The following is a 14,949-nucleotide window of genomic DNA, read 5'->3' on the forward strand; positions in this document are numbered from 1 at the left end:
AAGGGTAGTTTGTCGTTTAATAATGTTGAAAAGCTCTCTGTGTCTGTCTTTAGCGCAGTCAAGTTGGTTGCAAAAGAAAGTGGCTTTTTTTCTAAAGATGTGTTTCCTGTAGGAAAGCTGTGCTGTTCTTAGGAGTGAGAGGTTCAGTGAAGAGGGGTTTTGTCTCCATAACCAAGATTTAGATTGGAAAGATTTAGACTGCTTCAGTTTGAGTGGTGCCATTAGTTCCAGGTCAGAAGATATCACTGTGTAGTAGTGGCCAGTGAGGTCATCAACTGTGTGAGCGGGAGGGTGGTGCTGTAGTTGGACACAGATCCTGGTCTCCAGTTCTGTCATTGATATTTGCTTTAAGTTCCTGGCCCAGTGCTTGGGTCTGTCAGAGGGGTTTGTTTGGGATCTGAGGTAGATCTCTATATTAAACAGTATGAGATGGTGGTCTGACCAGTCAATAGGTGTGATGGATCGAAGTGAGACAAGATAATTTTCGGTGATAATCGCATCTAGAGTGGCACCTGTGATATGCGTTTGTTCATTGCAAAGTTGGTTGATTTCGTTAATTGCACAAATGTTAATCAGATTGCGTACTGTGGTATCTTCAGCATTGTTCCAGTGAATGTTGAAGTCGCCCAAGAAGACATCCTTCGATTCAGCTAGGGAGAACTGTGTCAGTAGGTCAGTTATTTCTTCTAGGAACCGGGTACGATCACCAGGAGGGTGGCAGATGGTGTGAAATTTGATGGGAGTGGAGTCTTTGGCAGTGAGTTCTACTCCAAGGTATTCGAAAGTCGAGTATTTTGTGGTCTTAAAGGTGGAGAGATTGATTCCATCTTTGTGGATGATTGTTAGTCCGCCACCTTTCCTCTTTTGTCTCTCCTGTCTGATGATGGAGTATCCAGCAGGTGCTGGAGTTAGGTTGATTGCTGCTGCTGTAATCCCCTGCCCTGACACTCTAACTCGGCTGTATTACGAGACACACAGCAGTACACCAAGATGCAAAGGTTAGTGTGCTGCCTAGCATAAAATCTTTACTTGAGGAACCCATTTCCATACAAATTCCTATTACTAGACACATTTCAGAGGATTCCATGCATTTCATGTGTGCCTTGTGGTTTAGCACTCATGCAATGTGTGGGTTTTTTGAGAAATGAAAACATTTACCTTTGCTAACTTCTCCTTTATGGAGGCATTTGTTTATGTCACAGTCTGGTCTGGCTATCTTAATGAATCTGGCTTTTCATCAAGACCTATAGATGTTTGTGGTAATCAACCTAAGTAATGACTCTGTTGACCAAATGCGCACCTTTCTAGCTCAAATTACCTTCCGCGCTTGAAATTAGATACCAGTGTGTCACTTTGTGATGCATTGCACCCCCCTTGTGTCACTTTGCAATACCATAAAGCCTTAGTAAATGTGGATCTAGAAGTTTTTTGATTATGTAAAGCCTTAGATTTAGGGGCATACTTATCAGCATATCACACAGCGTAGTGCAGTGCAGCAAGTCACCTTGATGCACTGCGTGATAGGGAAAGCACCGTACGTAACATTGTTTGGTGCGTTCCTGCCTTTTACCAGCGCTGGAGGCACAATGTGCTGGCTAGCGCCAATTCATGCACTCTTGCACCATGAGCAGGTCAATTCCAGAAAAAAAAGAATTTTTACTAGGTACTAGAAATTAACTATTGTCTCAGTAAGCAAAAGCCTGAGAATAAAACTATTATTACAATAGTTGCATTAACTTACAATATTGCTTGAGTTGGGTTTCATGGACATTGTTCCATAAATTTCTTCTCCTCTTCTCACAGTCAGGTAGTCTTCTAGGTAGAATACGGTTTGCTTCCAATGTGTGTAAGGAGCATCAGGAGCTGAAAGAAGAAACACCACATACATGAAGAAGCATACTATTTGCATGAAAGCTTTATTGCCCTGCTGTGTTTTATGATCATGATAAATGACAACACACCACATTTTGAATTATTGATTGACCCTAACAACCATAGTCACTCATTCACAACCCACAAATAAACCTAACACTGTCATTCTCATTTTCTCTAGGCAAAGAAGTGTGTGAAATTTAACCTGGTCACTTTTACTGTACTTTACGGTATTAATAAACATATAGGGGCAGATTGACAAGCCCCTTGCACCACTTTTGTGTCACTTTTAACATGGAAAAAGTGATGCAAAAGTGGTGCAAGGGCTTGTAAATCTACCCCATAGATTGAGGAAAAAGCATAGAGTATGGTTAGAAAGTTTAGAATACAATGGAAGTGCATGTAAAGAACACATTGATAATACATAGGTCCAAAGGTACTAAGATAATAGTAGCAATAAGAGTTCACAAATTGCAACTCTGCTGTTTACAAGAGGTATCTTGTTTTGCCAACCGATCACTATTATCGACCACTGATTGCTCCCACTGAAGCTTTCACCCCGATTATCAAAGGAGAAATGTCGAATGGGGACACCTTCCCCTCTGTAAATCAGTTGCCATCCCATCATGGGAGTTGGTAAATTATCAATGGTTTAAGGCCGGAAGTCGAGTCAGAATTCATCACATAGTGGGCAAAGACACACGCCCGTGCAATGCTCACCCTCCGGAAACTCCACCACTCCACTGAGCCAGACACAACAGATCTTGGAAGGCCGGAAGACCGGAACAGCGGGAGAAAGAGAAAGAGAAGTCGGGAGGTCTAGGATTCATCCACACTCCTCGCAGACCGTGTGCTACTGCTCAAGACTGCCCGATATGCAGAGCGTGCAGGCTCGACGCGCAAGTCCAAATGCGGCGTCTGACCCCCGGCAGGCTCAGCTTCCACAGGTCACCAGTGTTCCAGTGATCCAGAGATCCTCCACTCGCAGTGCTCCCAGGTTTTCCAGGACTTTCCGTGACTTTCCTCCGGTAAGAATCTTCCACGTTACCTGTTCGGGATATTACTCAGCTCTCCCTGAATCAGTGAACAAGCGCCAGCCATCTAAAATTCTCTCAGGTCCTCAGAGCAAGATCGATGCGACTGCTCACTCCGACGCCATCTTGCCTCACTCTGGTGACACACTCAGTGCCCACTATGTGATTCTGGGGGTTCTGCTGAGCCGCTTCTGGGCTCCTAGCTCTTGACTGCACTGCACTGCACTGTGTTTGCTGCTCCTCCGCTCGGCCGGTCGATTACTGTGTGAGATGTGCGAGATTTCATCAGAGCACTGCTTGCCGGGGGTTGAATAGCGAGATAGCCACGCCCCCGAACACAGGCCCTAGGGAGCATCTATAAACTGCCTATAACTTTCAACTTTCTATTGATACAGGGGTCTGTGGAGTAACGCACGTTTTTTCAAAGCAACAAAAAAAACCTGATTGCTTACATTTGCACACTTCAACTTATCAACTCAAGAAAATCTGGGGGGAGGAGCAAATACAAGGAGAATGTTCATATGAAAATAAGTATAGACTGCCGCAAAGGTTACCACAGTCTGAGCAGAGACTAAACCCACGCAGGATCACGATAAAGCTTATCTTTAGGGGAAGTCAAGAATGGGACTATACTTATTCAGGCTTTCTTAATCTCAAGGATCTTGTTAGAATTTCTATGGAGGCAATAGAACCACAGACTCAAACTCAAGCACAAATAGTACAGAAAATGTCAGAAACAAACTTGAGCAAAACTGTGAGTAAGATGCTTTCAGAGGATGAAGCTAATGAAATGATCGAGGGAAATGAAGTGACCAAAGTAGCAGCAAAAAATGCAGTGACATTGGATCGTGAAAGTAGCTTAAAACAAACGATAAGCTACCAACTAAAAAATAATAGCTCCACTAGAAGGCCAGAAACTAGAGGTTTGAAGGCACAAGAAGTTAAAGAGGCCAAAAATGGTAAGGAGGATATTATTATTGGCAAAGTAAAACATAAAAACAACTTGGAGAAAAGTAAAAGTCAAAGCAAAAATGCCATGAAAACTGCCGAAAAGGACAAGGAGAAGGAGAAAGACAGTAAGAGGGGAAAACAGAAGAAACAAGAGTAGCTAAATGAATGTAACCCCGAAGAAGAAAAATCAGATGATCAAGCTGATGAAAAGATGGAACTTTTGGTTAAAAAGGCTAAGAGGGTGCAAACTATTAAAAGCTTGAAGGCCGCAGCAAAGTTAACGGGATTGTATAATGAAACACAACCAAGGATCTCTAACATATTTACACCGCTCTCAAAGGAACCCTTGAAGGAAGGCAACAAAGATGAAGATAGCAGCAGTAATAATAACAATAATGGGAAGCTAAAGGACGTAATGAAGAATAAGACTCCCAGTGATAAAATAAATCCAAATCTAACTAGCACAAGTGCAGAAATGGCCGCAGATCTGATCGATCAAGACCTGGACTATGTGCACGCTAATGGACAAACCATAGTTGGAGATAAAAAACTACAGCTGGGAGTGAAGAATTGTCAGAGGAATCTAATTCTGAAATTTACGAAACTGGCTGATCGATTTCTAGTGAAAATGAAAGCGAAGTTGGAGGCACAAGTGCGATTAGCGAGGACGAAAACTCACCAACTGTCAATCTGGAAGCAACTGATATAAAGAACAATAATGAACCTGGTCGAGATTCGGTATCCAAAAAGAAGGTGGAGAAGAAAAAATCCAAAATTAGAAAACTTCACAAACCATTAGAGGACGAAACAACGGATCAGGGGAGTAACCAGGACCAAACAAAGAAAAAATCTAGACTCCTCCGGAAAAGTTCGACTTCTACATTTAAAGGAGACACAGAACTTAAAAATCCAAAAAATGGGGCAGCTGAAAAGAGCAAGGGAAAACAACAACATCATGATACTGGCAAACTAGGACTTTCTGTAGAACCATCATTGAGTGAGGTCCTGAGGACCATAAAGGATTTTCACTCAGATGTTAAAACCGATAGCCAAAGGAATCACAACGCGATTCAACAACTCCAAGGCGCTATACAGAAGGTAGATAACACTTGTATGGAGATAGTGGACAGAATGGCTTCGGTGGAGAGCCGCACAGAAAATCTAGAAGCAGATGTCATTAAACTTCAAAATAGAGAAAAGTCTCAAACTGCTATTATTGAAGATTTAATGACAAAGGTGGAGGACCTCGAGAACCGGGGGAGAAGAAATAACCTCCGCTTCTTGGGAATTGCAGAAGGGGCAGAGGGAAGTGACGCCAAGGGATATATTGTTAACCTTTTAAAGTCTTCCATGCCTGAACTTTCAAAATGGGAATTGGAACGAGAAGTTCAACGTGCTCATCGCTTTCCTCTAACACTCCCCAAGAGGCCTATAAAAGAAAATCAGTATTCAAGAGCTATTCTGGTCTGCTTCGGAAACTTTCTTTTACGAGAAGCAATTTATGACCTGGCTAGACCAACGAGTAGAAAAGAATATCAAGGAAACAAGTTCTTTGTCCGTCCGGATTTTGCTCATGCAACGGTTGAACGCCGATGGAGGTTGAGACAACTCTTTGCCCCATTTGAGAAGATCGGAGCAACCGTCTATCTGCTAAATCCAGCACGTTTAAGAGTACTCTACAAAGGAACATCAAGGAACTTTTCAAGCAAGATCCAAGCAGAAGCTTACCTGCATGAACTCTCTGAACCAAGAAAATAGGAGGGGGAAACTTAGCCAGCTGAGCTGTTATATGGTTAAAGTCTCTTAATAACTCAGGCGATCAAGCAAGCGGTGTGGCTCGGATCACTCGGTCGCCCACACCTGGGGCCCCTTGGTCCCAGGATGCATCAAGAATTGGCGTGGGAGGGAGGCGCGAATGGGGGGGGATGGTCTGCTCGAGGGCAAGGGAGGGGGGGCAGCAGATGGGGGAAGAGGGAGATAGGGGGTGCAAGGGGGGGCACAAAGCACAAGTAGCACGGCACATTTTTTATTTTTTCGGTTTAGCATTAGAGATAGACAGGTACACAGAGAAATATTCTGTTTAATTCTAGATGAGTTGTAGAATAGCCTTAATAAATGTCTGCGGTCTGAATGATCCTCAGAAAAGGATTCGGGTGACCGCAGTGCTTAAAACAATGAAGCTAGATATGATATGCTTGCAGGAAATGCATGTCGAGGGAGGGAGGATGTTCGTCCTAGACCAATTGGGGTTCAATCTCCTGGCGTGCACAAGGCAAGGGTCTAAGACAAGGGATGTTGCGATACTCGCTAAAGGGAAGGATAGTGTAGTGGTCAAGAAACTTGAAGACCAGTGGGGCAGGTGGGTGATAGTTGAAATAATACATAAGGCTGCGAAGTTCACAATTGCCTCGGTTTATGGCTCCACCGAGGATGACCCAGAGTTATTTGATTATCTTGATGCAGAACTAGCGCATTGGTCAGAACCAATTATATGCTGTGGAGATTTGAATATTAATATGCCCTCTGGCAATGGATTACAACTAGGGCAGGGATATGCTGGCAGGAAAAAACTAGTACTTCGAGCAGTTACAGATATGGCACAAAATAACTCACTATGTGATGTGTGGGCAGGGCTTAACCCGCCGATAGATGGCACCACGTTTTACTCTGCACCACATAAGATCTTGGCAAGATTAGACTACTTTTTAATTTCAAACTCCCTGCTGGCAAGATCTAGAATTCAGAAATACCCAAGGATTATATCAGATCATAGTCCTCTGGTCCTGGCGGTAAACTTTGGGGGGGCGGCAGGCCGAGATAATGGGTGGACATTTGAAAGAGCACTCCTGAAGGATACAGAATATGTTGTGCATATGAATAAATGGATACAAGAGTTCTGAGAATTTAACAGGAGAGTGCGTCATCAGGGATTGTCTGGGATACATTCAAGGCGGCAATTCGGGGGGAAACGTTGAGCTACACTTTGTTTAAACAGAAGCAGGAAAGAGCTAGGGTGGAACAACTAGTAAGGACTATTGGACAGGCAGAGGAAGAGCTGTGCTCTTTAATACAGCAGAATGTGCCACTGGAGTCACAGCTATTTAAAATCACACAATTGAAGGCAGAGGTGCTAGAGGAAATTAGCAGCAAGGTAGCAGTGAAATATTTAGTTAAGAAAGAGCAAGCATTTGAACTTAGCGAAAGAGTCGGGCATATCCTGCCAATCCGAACCAGACAGCAACTGGCATCGGGGGAGATTAAGGAGATCATGGATAATCAAGGGACTCTTAGGGGGGATACAGAGGAAATCAGAGAAGCTTTCAGACAGTTCTATGCAGACTTATATAACTTAGAAGATGGATATGGAGGAGTGGGTATAAAGGAGTATCTTCCCCAGAGCATAGGTGAAAACGCACCGCACCTTTTGGATGAAGAAAAGGCATTGTTAGAAGCCCGATCGGTCTAGAAGAAGTACTTAAGGTAGTAGGTGATCTTCCAGCTGGGAAAGCAGCAGGCCCAGATCTACTGCCAGTGGAATTCTATAAGACATTTCAAGGGGTGATTATCGGTGAGATGTTACATGTCCTGAAGCAGGCCCAACAGGGGAACTCGATCCCAATGTCTTGGAGAGGGGCAGACATCATTGTTATTTTAAAAAAAGGGAAGATCAGTACAGCCCCAGGATCTTACAGGCCAATCGCTTTGATCAATCAATCAATCAGGAGTTTGTTAAAGCGCGACTACTCACCCGTAAGGGTCTCAAGGCACTAGGGGTGGGTGGGGTGGGGGGGTGCAGGTTCCATTCCATCAAGGAGGGGGTCTGTCGAAGAGCCAGGTTTTGAGGTTTCTTGTGAAGATGGGGAGCGATGTAGTCTGTCTGAGGTGGAGCGAAAGGGCGTTCCATGCTTTGGCCGCGAGGAAGGAGAAGGAGCGGCCTCCCGATCTGGTCTTTCTGTTGCGGGGGACCACGGCGTAGGAAAGCTGGGCTGATCGTAGGGTCCTGTGGGGTACGTGGAATTTGAGTCGGCTGTTCAGGTATGCTGGTCCGGTGCCGTGGAGGGCCTTGTGTGCATGGGTGAGCATCTTAAAGGTGATTCTCGCCTCGACGGGGAGCCAGTGGAGTGTGCGCAGGTGCTGGGAGATGTGGCAGTGTTTTGGCAGGTTGAGGACCAGTCTTGCGGCGGCATTATGGATGTTCTGTAGCTTGTGGATGAGGTTTTTGTTTATTCCGGCGTAGAGTGCCTTGCCGTAGTCGAGTCTGCTGGTGACCAGGGCATGAGTGACTGTCTTTCGGTGTTCGAGGGGGATCCATTTGAAGGTCTTACGAAGGAGGCGGAGGGTGTGGAAGCAGGAAGATGAGGCAGAGTTGATCTGGCGGTCCATTTTGAGCTCAGAGTCCAGGATGATTCCCAGGTTGCGTGCGTGGTCTGTGGGGGTTGTCGGGTTTCCGAGGGCGGTGGGCCACCAGGTGTCGCTCCAGGCGTCGGGGTTTGGGCCCATGATGAGTACTTCTGTTTTGTTGGTGTTTAGTTGTAGGCAGCTGTTTTTCATCCATTTGGCGACGGCTTCCATGCCTTCTCAAAAGTTGCGTCTGGTGGTGTTGGGCTCGTTGGATAGGGAGAGGATGAGCTGGGTGTCATCTGCGTATGACACAATGTTGAGTCCGTAGGTTCTGATGATGGGGGCAAGTGGAGCCATGTAGACGTTGAAGAGCGTCGGGCTGAGGGAGGAGCCCTGGGGGACTCCGCAGGTGGTAGGTGTGGGGTCCGAGAGGAAAGGGGGGAGTCTGACCCGCTGCGTCCTGCCGGAGAGGAAGGAGCAGATCCAGTCGAGGGCCTTGTCCTAGATTCCTCCATCGTAGAGTCTGCGTATTAGGGTGCGGTGGGAGACTGTGTCGAACACCGCTGATAGGTCGAGGAGGATGAGGGCTACTGTTTCTCCTTTGTCCAGTAAGGTGCGGATGTCGTCTGCTGCAGCGAGGAGGGCGGTTTCCGTACTGTGGTTTTTTCTGAAGCCGGATTGGGAGGAGTCAAGGATGTTGTGTTCTTCAATGAATGTGGCGAGTTGGCTGTTGATGGCTTTCTCGATGACTTTTGCTGGGAACGGGAGCAGGGAGATGGGTCTTTAGTTTTTGAGGTCGGTGGGGTCCGCTGAGGGTTTCTTTAGGAGGGGGTTGATCTCGGCGTGTTTCCAGTCGTCGGGGAACGAGGCGGTCGCCAGGGAACGGTTGATGGTTTGGCGGAGCATGGGTGCGATGGTGTTAGCGGCTCTGTTGAAGATGTGGTGGGGGCAGGGGTCCGTGGGGGCCCCTGAGTGGATTGACTTCATTGTCTTCAGTGTGTCTTCGGTGGTGAGGGCTGTCCAGTCATCAATCGCTGGTTTCCGGGTGTTGTGGGTGGTTGGTGAGGGTTCAGTGTGTTGGTTGTCTTCGTCGAAATTGTCGTAGATGCTCTTGATTTTGTGGTGGAAAAAGATACTAAGTTTGTCGCAGAGGTCTTGTGAGGGAGGGATATCGGTAGACTCGCTGGTGGGTTGGGCGAACTCCTTGATGATGCTGAAGAGTTCCTTGCTGTTGTGTGCGTGGGTGGAGATTCTGTCTTAAATCGCTTTTTTCCTCGTTTCTCTGATGAGTTGTTGGTGGGCGTTGGTGGCGGCTCTGAAGTTGTTGTAGCCTTCTGTGGATTTGGTGTTTCTCCAGGCCTTTTCGAGGCGGCGGCATGTGCGCCTGGGCTCTCGAAGTTCGGTGGTAAACCATCTGGCTATCTTGGCACGGGTATTGTTGTTTTTCTTGAGGGGGGGTTTGGTGTTGGTGCTGTCCGAGATCCATCTATGCAGGGTTCGGGCTGCGGTGTTGGGGTCGCCGTTTTCCGCGATGGTTGGGGTGGAGTTGTTGAGTGAGGAGGTGAGCTGGTCATCGGTGATTTTGGTCCAGTTTCTTTGTGAAAGCAGGTGCTGGTGTCTGTGGATGGTGGGTGTTCTGAAGGTGAAGCGGACGCAACGATGGTCGGTCCATGGGAGTTCGGTGGTGAGGCTGAAGGTGATGGAGTTTCCTGTAAGGAAGAGGGAGTCGAGGGTGTGTCCTGCTGAGTGCGTGGGCTCGGTCACGATCTGGCGGAGTCCAATGTTGTGGAGGTTGTCCAGGAGGCATGTGGTGTTGGGGTCCATTTGATTGTCGAGGTGGAAGTTGAGGTCTCCCAGCAGGGTGTAGTTTGTGGATGCGATGGCCTGCGGGGAGATAATGTCCGTGATGGAGTTGGCAAAGGGTCCGCGGGGTCCAGGGGGTCGGTAGATGAGGGTTCCTCGGAGGGCGGCGGTGGGGCTGGCCAGTATCTTGAAGTGAAGGTGTTCCATCAGTTCTGTGGACTCGTCAGGGACTGTGCTCAGGCGGAGGCTGGATTTGTGGACTATGCCGATTCCTCCTCCTGGGTGGGTGGGGCGGTCCTTCCTGGAGATCTTGCATCCTTGGGGGATGGCGATGGCGATGTCCGGTCCCGAGGTGGTGTTGGTCCAGGTTTCGGTGAAGAATGCTACGTCTGGGGTGGTGCTGTCGAGGAGGTCCCAGATTTCTGTGGCATGTTTGTGGAGTGATCGGACGATGAGGAGGATGCATTGCAGGGTCTTCGGTTCGGTTGTGTTCTTGTGGGCGGGTTGTGCTAGATCCGTGTTCTTGGCGGTGCTGCAGGTGTGCCGGCAGCGGTGACAGCTGAAGGGTCCATGGGTGTCGGCTGGTGATGCTAGCTTGCAATTGTTGTTGCAGCCTGGGTTGAGTGCATGGAGTGCTGCTGGGTCGTAGCGTGGGCGGAGGTCCAGGGTTCCTGGTGCTGGTCGCAGTCGGGTCACAGACAGGCACAGACGTGCTTGCCTTTGACGCGCCTTCGGTGCACCAGATGCAGAAAGGTGAAAGATAGAAAGGGGAGAAAAACAAGTGAAGTAGCAGAAAGAAAGAAAGGAGACAGAGGTCCACTGGACCACCTGGGATGAGGCGCAGGGAAACCTGCGGGTGGAGGAGGGCTTCGATCACCAACACTCAAGAGTGCAGGGGCAGGGGCACCTCACTTAATGGTGGAGCTGCGAGGGTGGGAGAGCAATTTCACTGACAATGAGTCAGTGGTCTTGCTCGCCTGTCCCCGCAGTGGCCGCCATTAAGTAGGGGTCGGGGAGGGCTGGACAGCTGGGAGGTGGGAGCGGGGAGGGGAGCTGGATTGGACCGGTCGCTGTGGGAGGGGGGAGCAGCGGCGGGGAAAGGTAAAAGGAGGAAAGAAGGGATAAAGAAAAAAGGGAAAATAAGCAGAAATAAGGCACAAAAGAGCAGAGATGCAGAAAAGAGCAGAAAGGTGAAAGATAGAAAGGGTAGAAAAACGAGTGAAAACGAGTGAAGGAGCAGAGGGAGAGATAGGGAAAATTGGCAGAAATAAGGCACAAAAGAGCAGAGGTGCAGAAAGGTGAAAGATAGAAAGGGGGGAAAAACGAGTGAAGGAGCAGAGAGAAAGAAAGGAGAGAGAGGTCCACTGGACCACCAGGGATGAGGCGCAGGGAAACCAGTGGGTGGAGGAGGGCCTCGATCACCAACACTCAAGAGTGCAGGGGCAGGGGCACCTCACTTAACGGTGGAGCTGCGAGGGTGGGAGAGCAATTTCACTGACAATGAGTCAGTGGTCTTGCTCGCCTGTCCCCGCAGTGGCCGCCATTAAGTAGGGGTCGGGGAGGGCTGGACAACTGGGAGGCAGGAGCGGGGAGGGGAGCTGGATTGGGCCGGTCGCGCTGGGGGGGAGGGGCCACGGTGGCAGCAGCGGCGGGGAAAGGTAAAGGGAGGAAAGAAGGGATAAAGAAAAAAGGGAAAATAAGCAGAAATAAGGCTCAAAAGAGCAGAGATGCAGAAAAGTGCAGAAAGGTGAAAGATAGAAAGGGTAGAAAAACGAGTGAAAACGAGTGAAGGAGCAGAGGGAGAGAAAGGGAAAATTGGCAGAAATAATGCACAAAAGAGCAGAGGTGCAGAAAGGTGAAAAATAGAAAGGGGAGAAAAACAAGTGAAGGAGCAGAGGGAGAGAAAGGGAAAATGGGCAGAAATAAGGCGCAAAAGAGCAGAGGTGCAGAAAGGTGAAAGATAGAAAGGGGAGAAAAACGAGTGAAGGAGCAGAAAGAAAGAAAGGAGACAGAGGTCCACTGGACCACCAGGGATGAGGCGCAGGGAAACCTGCGAGTGGAGGAGGGCCTCGATCATCAACACTCAAGAGTGCAGGGGCAGGGGCACCTCACTTAATGGTGGAGCTGCGAGGGTGGGAGAGCAATTTCACTGACAATGAGTCAGTGGTCTTGCTCGCCTGTCCCCGTAGTGGCCGCCATTAGGTCGGGGAGGGCTGGACAGCTGGGAGGCGGGGGCGGGGAGGGGAGCTGGATTGGGCCAGTCGCGCTGGGGGGGGGGCACGGGGGCAGCAGCGGCGGGGTAAGGAAAAGGGAGGAAAGAAGGGATAAAGAAAAAAGGGAAAATAAGCAGAAATAAGGTACAAAAGAGCAGAGATGAAGAAAAGAGCAGAAAGGTGAAAGATAGAAAGGGTAGACAAACGAGTGAAAACGAGTGAAGTAGCAGAGGGAAAGAAAGGGAAAATGGGCAGAAATAAGGCACAAAAGAGCAGAGGTGCAGAAAGGTGAAAGATAGAAAGGGGAGAAAAACGAGTGAAAACGAGTGAAGGAGCAGAGGGAGAGAAAGGGAAAATGGGCAGAAATAAGGCGCAGAAAGATGAAAGATAGAAAGGGGAGCAAAACGAGTGAAGGAGCAGAAAGAAAGAAAGGAGACAGAGGTACACTGGACCACCAGGGATGAGGCGCAGGGAAACCTGCGGGTGGAGGAGGGCCTCGATCACCAACACTCAAGAGTGCAGGGGCAGGGGCACCTCACTTAATGGTGGAGCTGCGAGGGTGGGAGAGCAATTTCACTGACAATGATTCAGTGGTCTTGCTGAATGCAGACTCAAAAGTGTACTCAAAGATACTAGCCAATAGACTAGCCAAAGTGATCGAGGGCTTGGTTAGTGACACCCAGCATGGGTTCATACCTGGGAAGGGAACCATGCAGCACATCAGGCAGGTAATCACCCTGTTTGACGCCACAGGGGTCCCAGGGGATCCTATCACAGCTCTTTTTTTAGATGCCGAGAAGGAGTTCAATAGGGTTTCCTGGGACTATTTATGTGCAGTACTTATCCGATATGGGCTAGGTGCAGGATACGTTAAAACGATTCAAGCACTCTACGCAGGACCAACGGCCAGGATAAAGGTCAACAGGGGGTACACAGCCTCGGTTCAGATTCATAGAGGGACTAGACAGGGGTGTCCTTCTTCACCTCTACTATTTGCCCTGTACATGGATCCTTTGCTTAGAAGGTTAGAAGCCAATATTAACATACCGCCAGTGACCATAAACCGAAGCCAATTCAAAACATTCGCTTATGCGGATGACGTGGCAATCATTTCCTCTAATCCCACGTTAGCTATCCGGGAGATAGAAGCGGAAGCCCAACGGTTTGGAGAGGCTTCAGGATACAGAATAAATAGAGAGAAGACCCAGATTGTTAAAAACTCATATGCTGTGTGCAGTGATCATTGGATAGTGAAATCTGCCGTATACTTGGGGGTGGAGATCACCGCAGATTTGGATGACATTGTCAAAATTAATATGTCACCTCTAATGGCCAAAGTATCCTCAGATCTGGTACAAATGAATAATCTACATTTAACTCTGGTAGGCTGTACGAATGTGATCAAAATGATTATTTTACCAAAGTTTTTATACTTTTTCAGGGCAATCCCATTGTTTTTTTAATCAAGCTGGTTTAGTAAGGTAGAGGCGGTTCTGAATAAATTTATATGGGCCCATGGAAAGACCAGGAGGGCATATAGATTCATCTCTCTCCCCAGGGATAGAGGAGGATGGGGGGCCCCCGATTTCAGACTGTATTATTGGGCGGCTACAATACAATACATACAGGGACTGATAGGAGGGGGAGGGCTGGGTACAAAGATCGCAGCCAATTCCACCAAGGTCTATGCCACTGTTCTTCGGTCCGAAACGGAGAACGCATTTCTTAACCGCATGGACTCATCATACTTTAAAAGGACATGATTCAAGACAGTACAGGCTGCATACAAAGTATGAGAGGCCTTTTTGAAGGGAGCGGGTTTAGGAAGATTTAATAGATACATTCGGCTTTATTAAAACAGATCCCTCCCCTCAGAAATCTTTTCAGATTCAGTCATGGCAGAATGTTTCTCGCCTAAGGAATCTGTCCGCGATTCATCAGGACCATTAAGGTGTAGAAATTTTAAAATATGCAATACATCAACAGCATGCTAGTGTCATGTGTGCAATGCAAAGAAAAGAAGGTCTAAATACCTCTGAAGTCAAATCCTATGCCTAAGGGTCGAGGATTATATGCTCCATGAGTGTTCAGCGGTAAGAGAAAATCAGGAGAGCACCTTTAGATGTTGCTCTGGTAGCCTGCGTCCCTGCTGTGTGACCTACCCATCACCGCCGAGCTCGAAACATGTTGACCAATTCCCCGTCCATCCTCATCTAGTATCACAGTACCTAACTAGGTGGTACCAAGTGAGTTGGACTCACGTTTTTAACCGTAGCAGGAGACCTCCTGAATAAAGTAATACTTTTTGGTACTCCCTACTACATTTTATCCCCTTTTGCTGACTATTTGCTCCAATCCTCCACACACCCGCACTTCACCAAAAGGCTGTTGGATCAAAAGATCTCCGATAAAGAGCCCCTCTTTGAGGTGAGCCCGTCGGAGATTGCACCGCCTCCCCGACGAGGAGCAACCGCCAATGATGAAGCATGACACCCACTTGGGTGTGTGGGGCAAATACATCCAACACAATGGATGCCCTAGGGTACCACATGTACACCCTTGGACACGCCAAATACACATAATTCTTCATTTAGGAACGGCTCAGCTACCCACTTTGTTTTCATAGATTTCAAGATTCCCTGGAGCTAGGTTGTACAGTGTTGTGTTCAGCCCGCTGCAATCTCAGCATTACAAAACGCTCTTCTCGCTCTATCATACCACGGCTAGAATAGTCC

The 14,949-nt window shown here is 48.0% G+C and overlaps 1 protein-coding gene across 1 annotated transcript in view; it reads right to left on the minus strand.

The window, feature by feature from the left end:
• PRMT8 (protein arginine methyltransferase 8) overlaps positions 1-14,949 on the minus strand; it is a 793,591-nt gene that overhangs the window by 16,559 nt on the left and 762,083 nt on the right. The window contains exon 9 of the mRNA XM_086921504.1: positions 1,742-1,863. Coding sequence (XP_086777630.1) covers positions 1,742-1,863 — 122 coding nt within the window. The remainder of the gene's footprint in view (positions 1-1,741; positions 1,864-14,949) is intronic.

This window comes from Lissotriton vulgaris, chromosome 1_1 (assembly GCF_964263255.1).
Source record: "Lissotriton vulgaris chromosome 1_1, aLisVul1.2, whole genome shotgun sequence".
NCBI lineage: Eukaryota > Metazoa > Chordata > Amphibia > Caudata > Salamandridae > Lissotriton > Lissotriton vulgaris.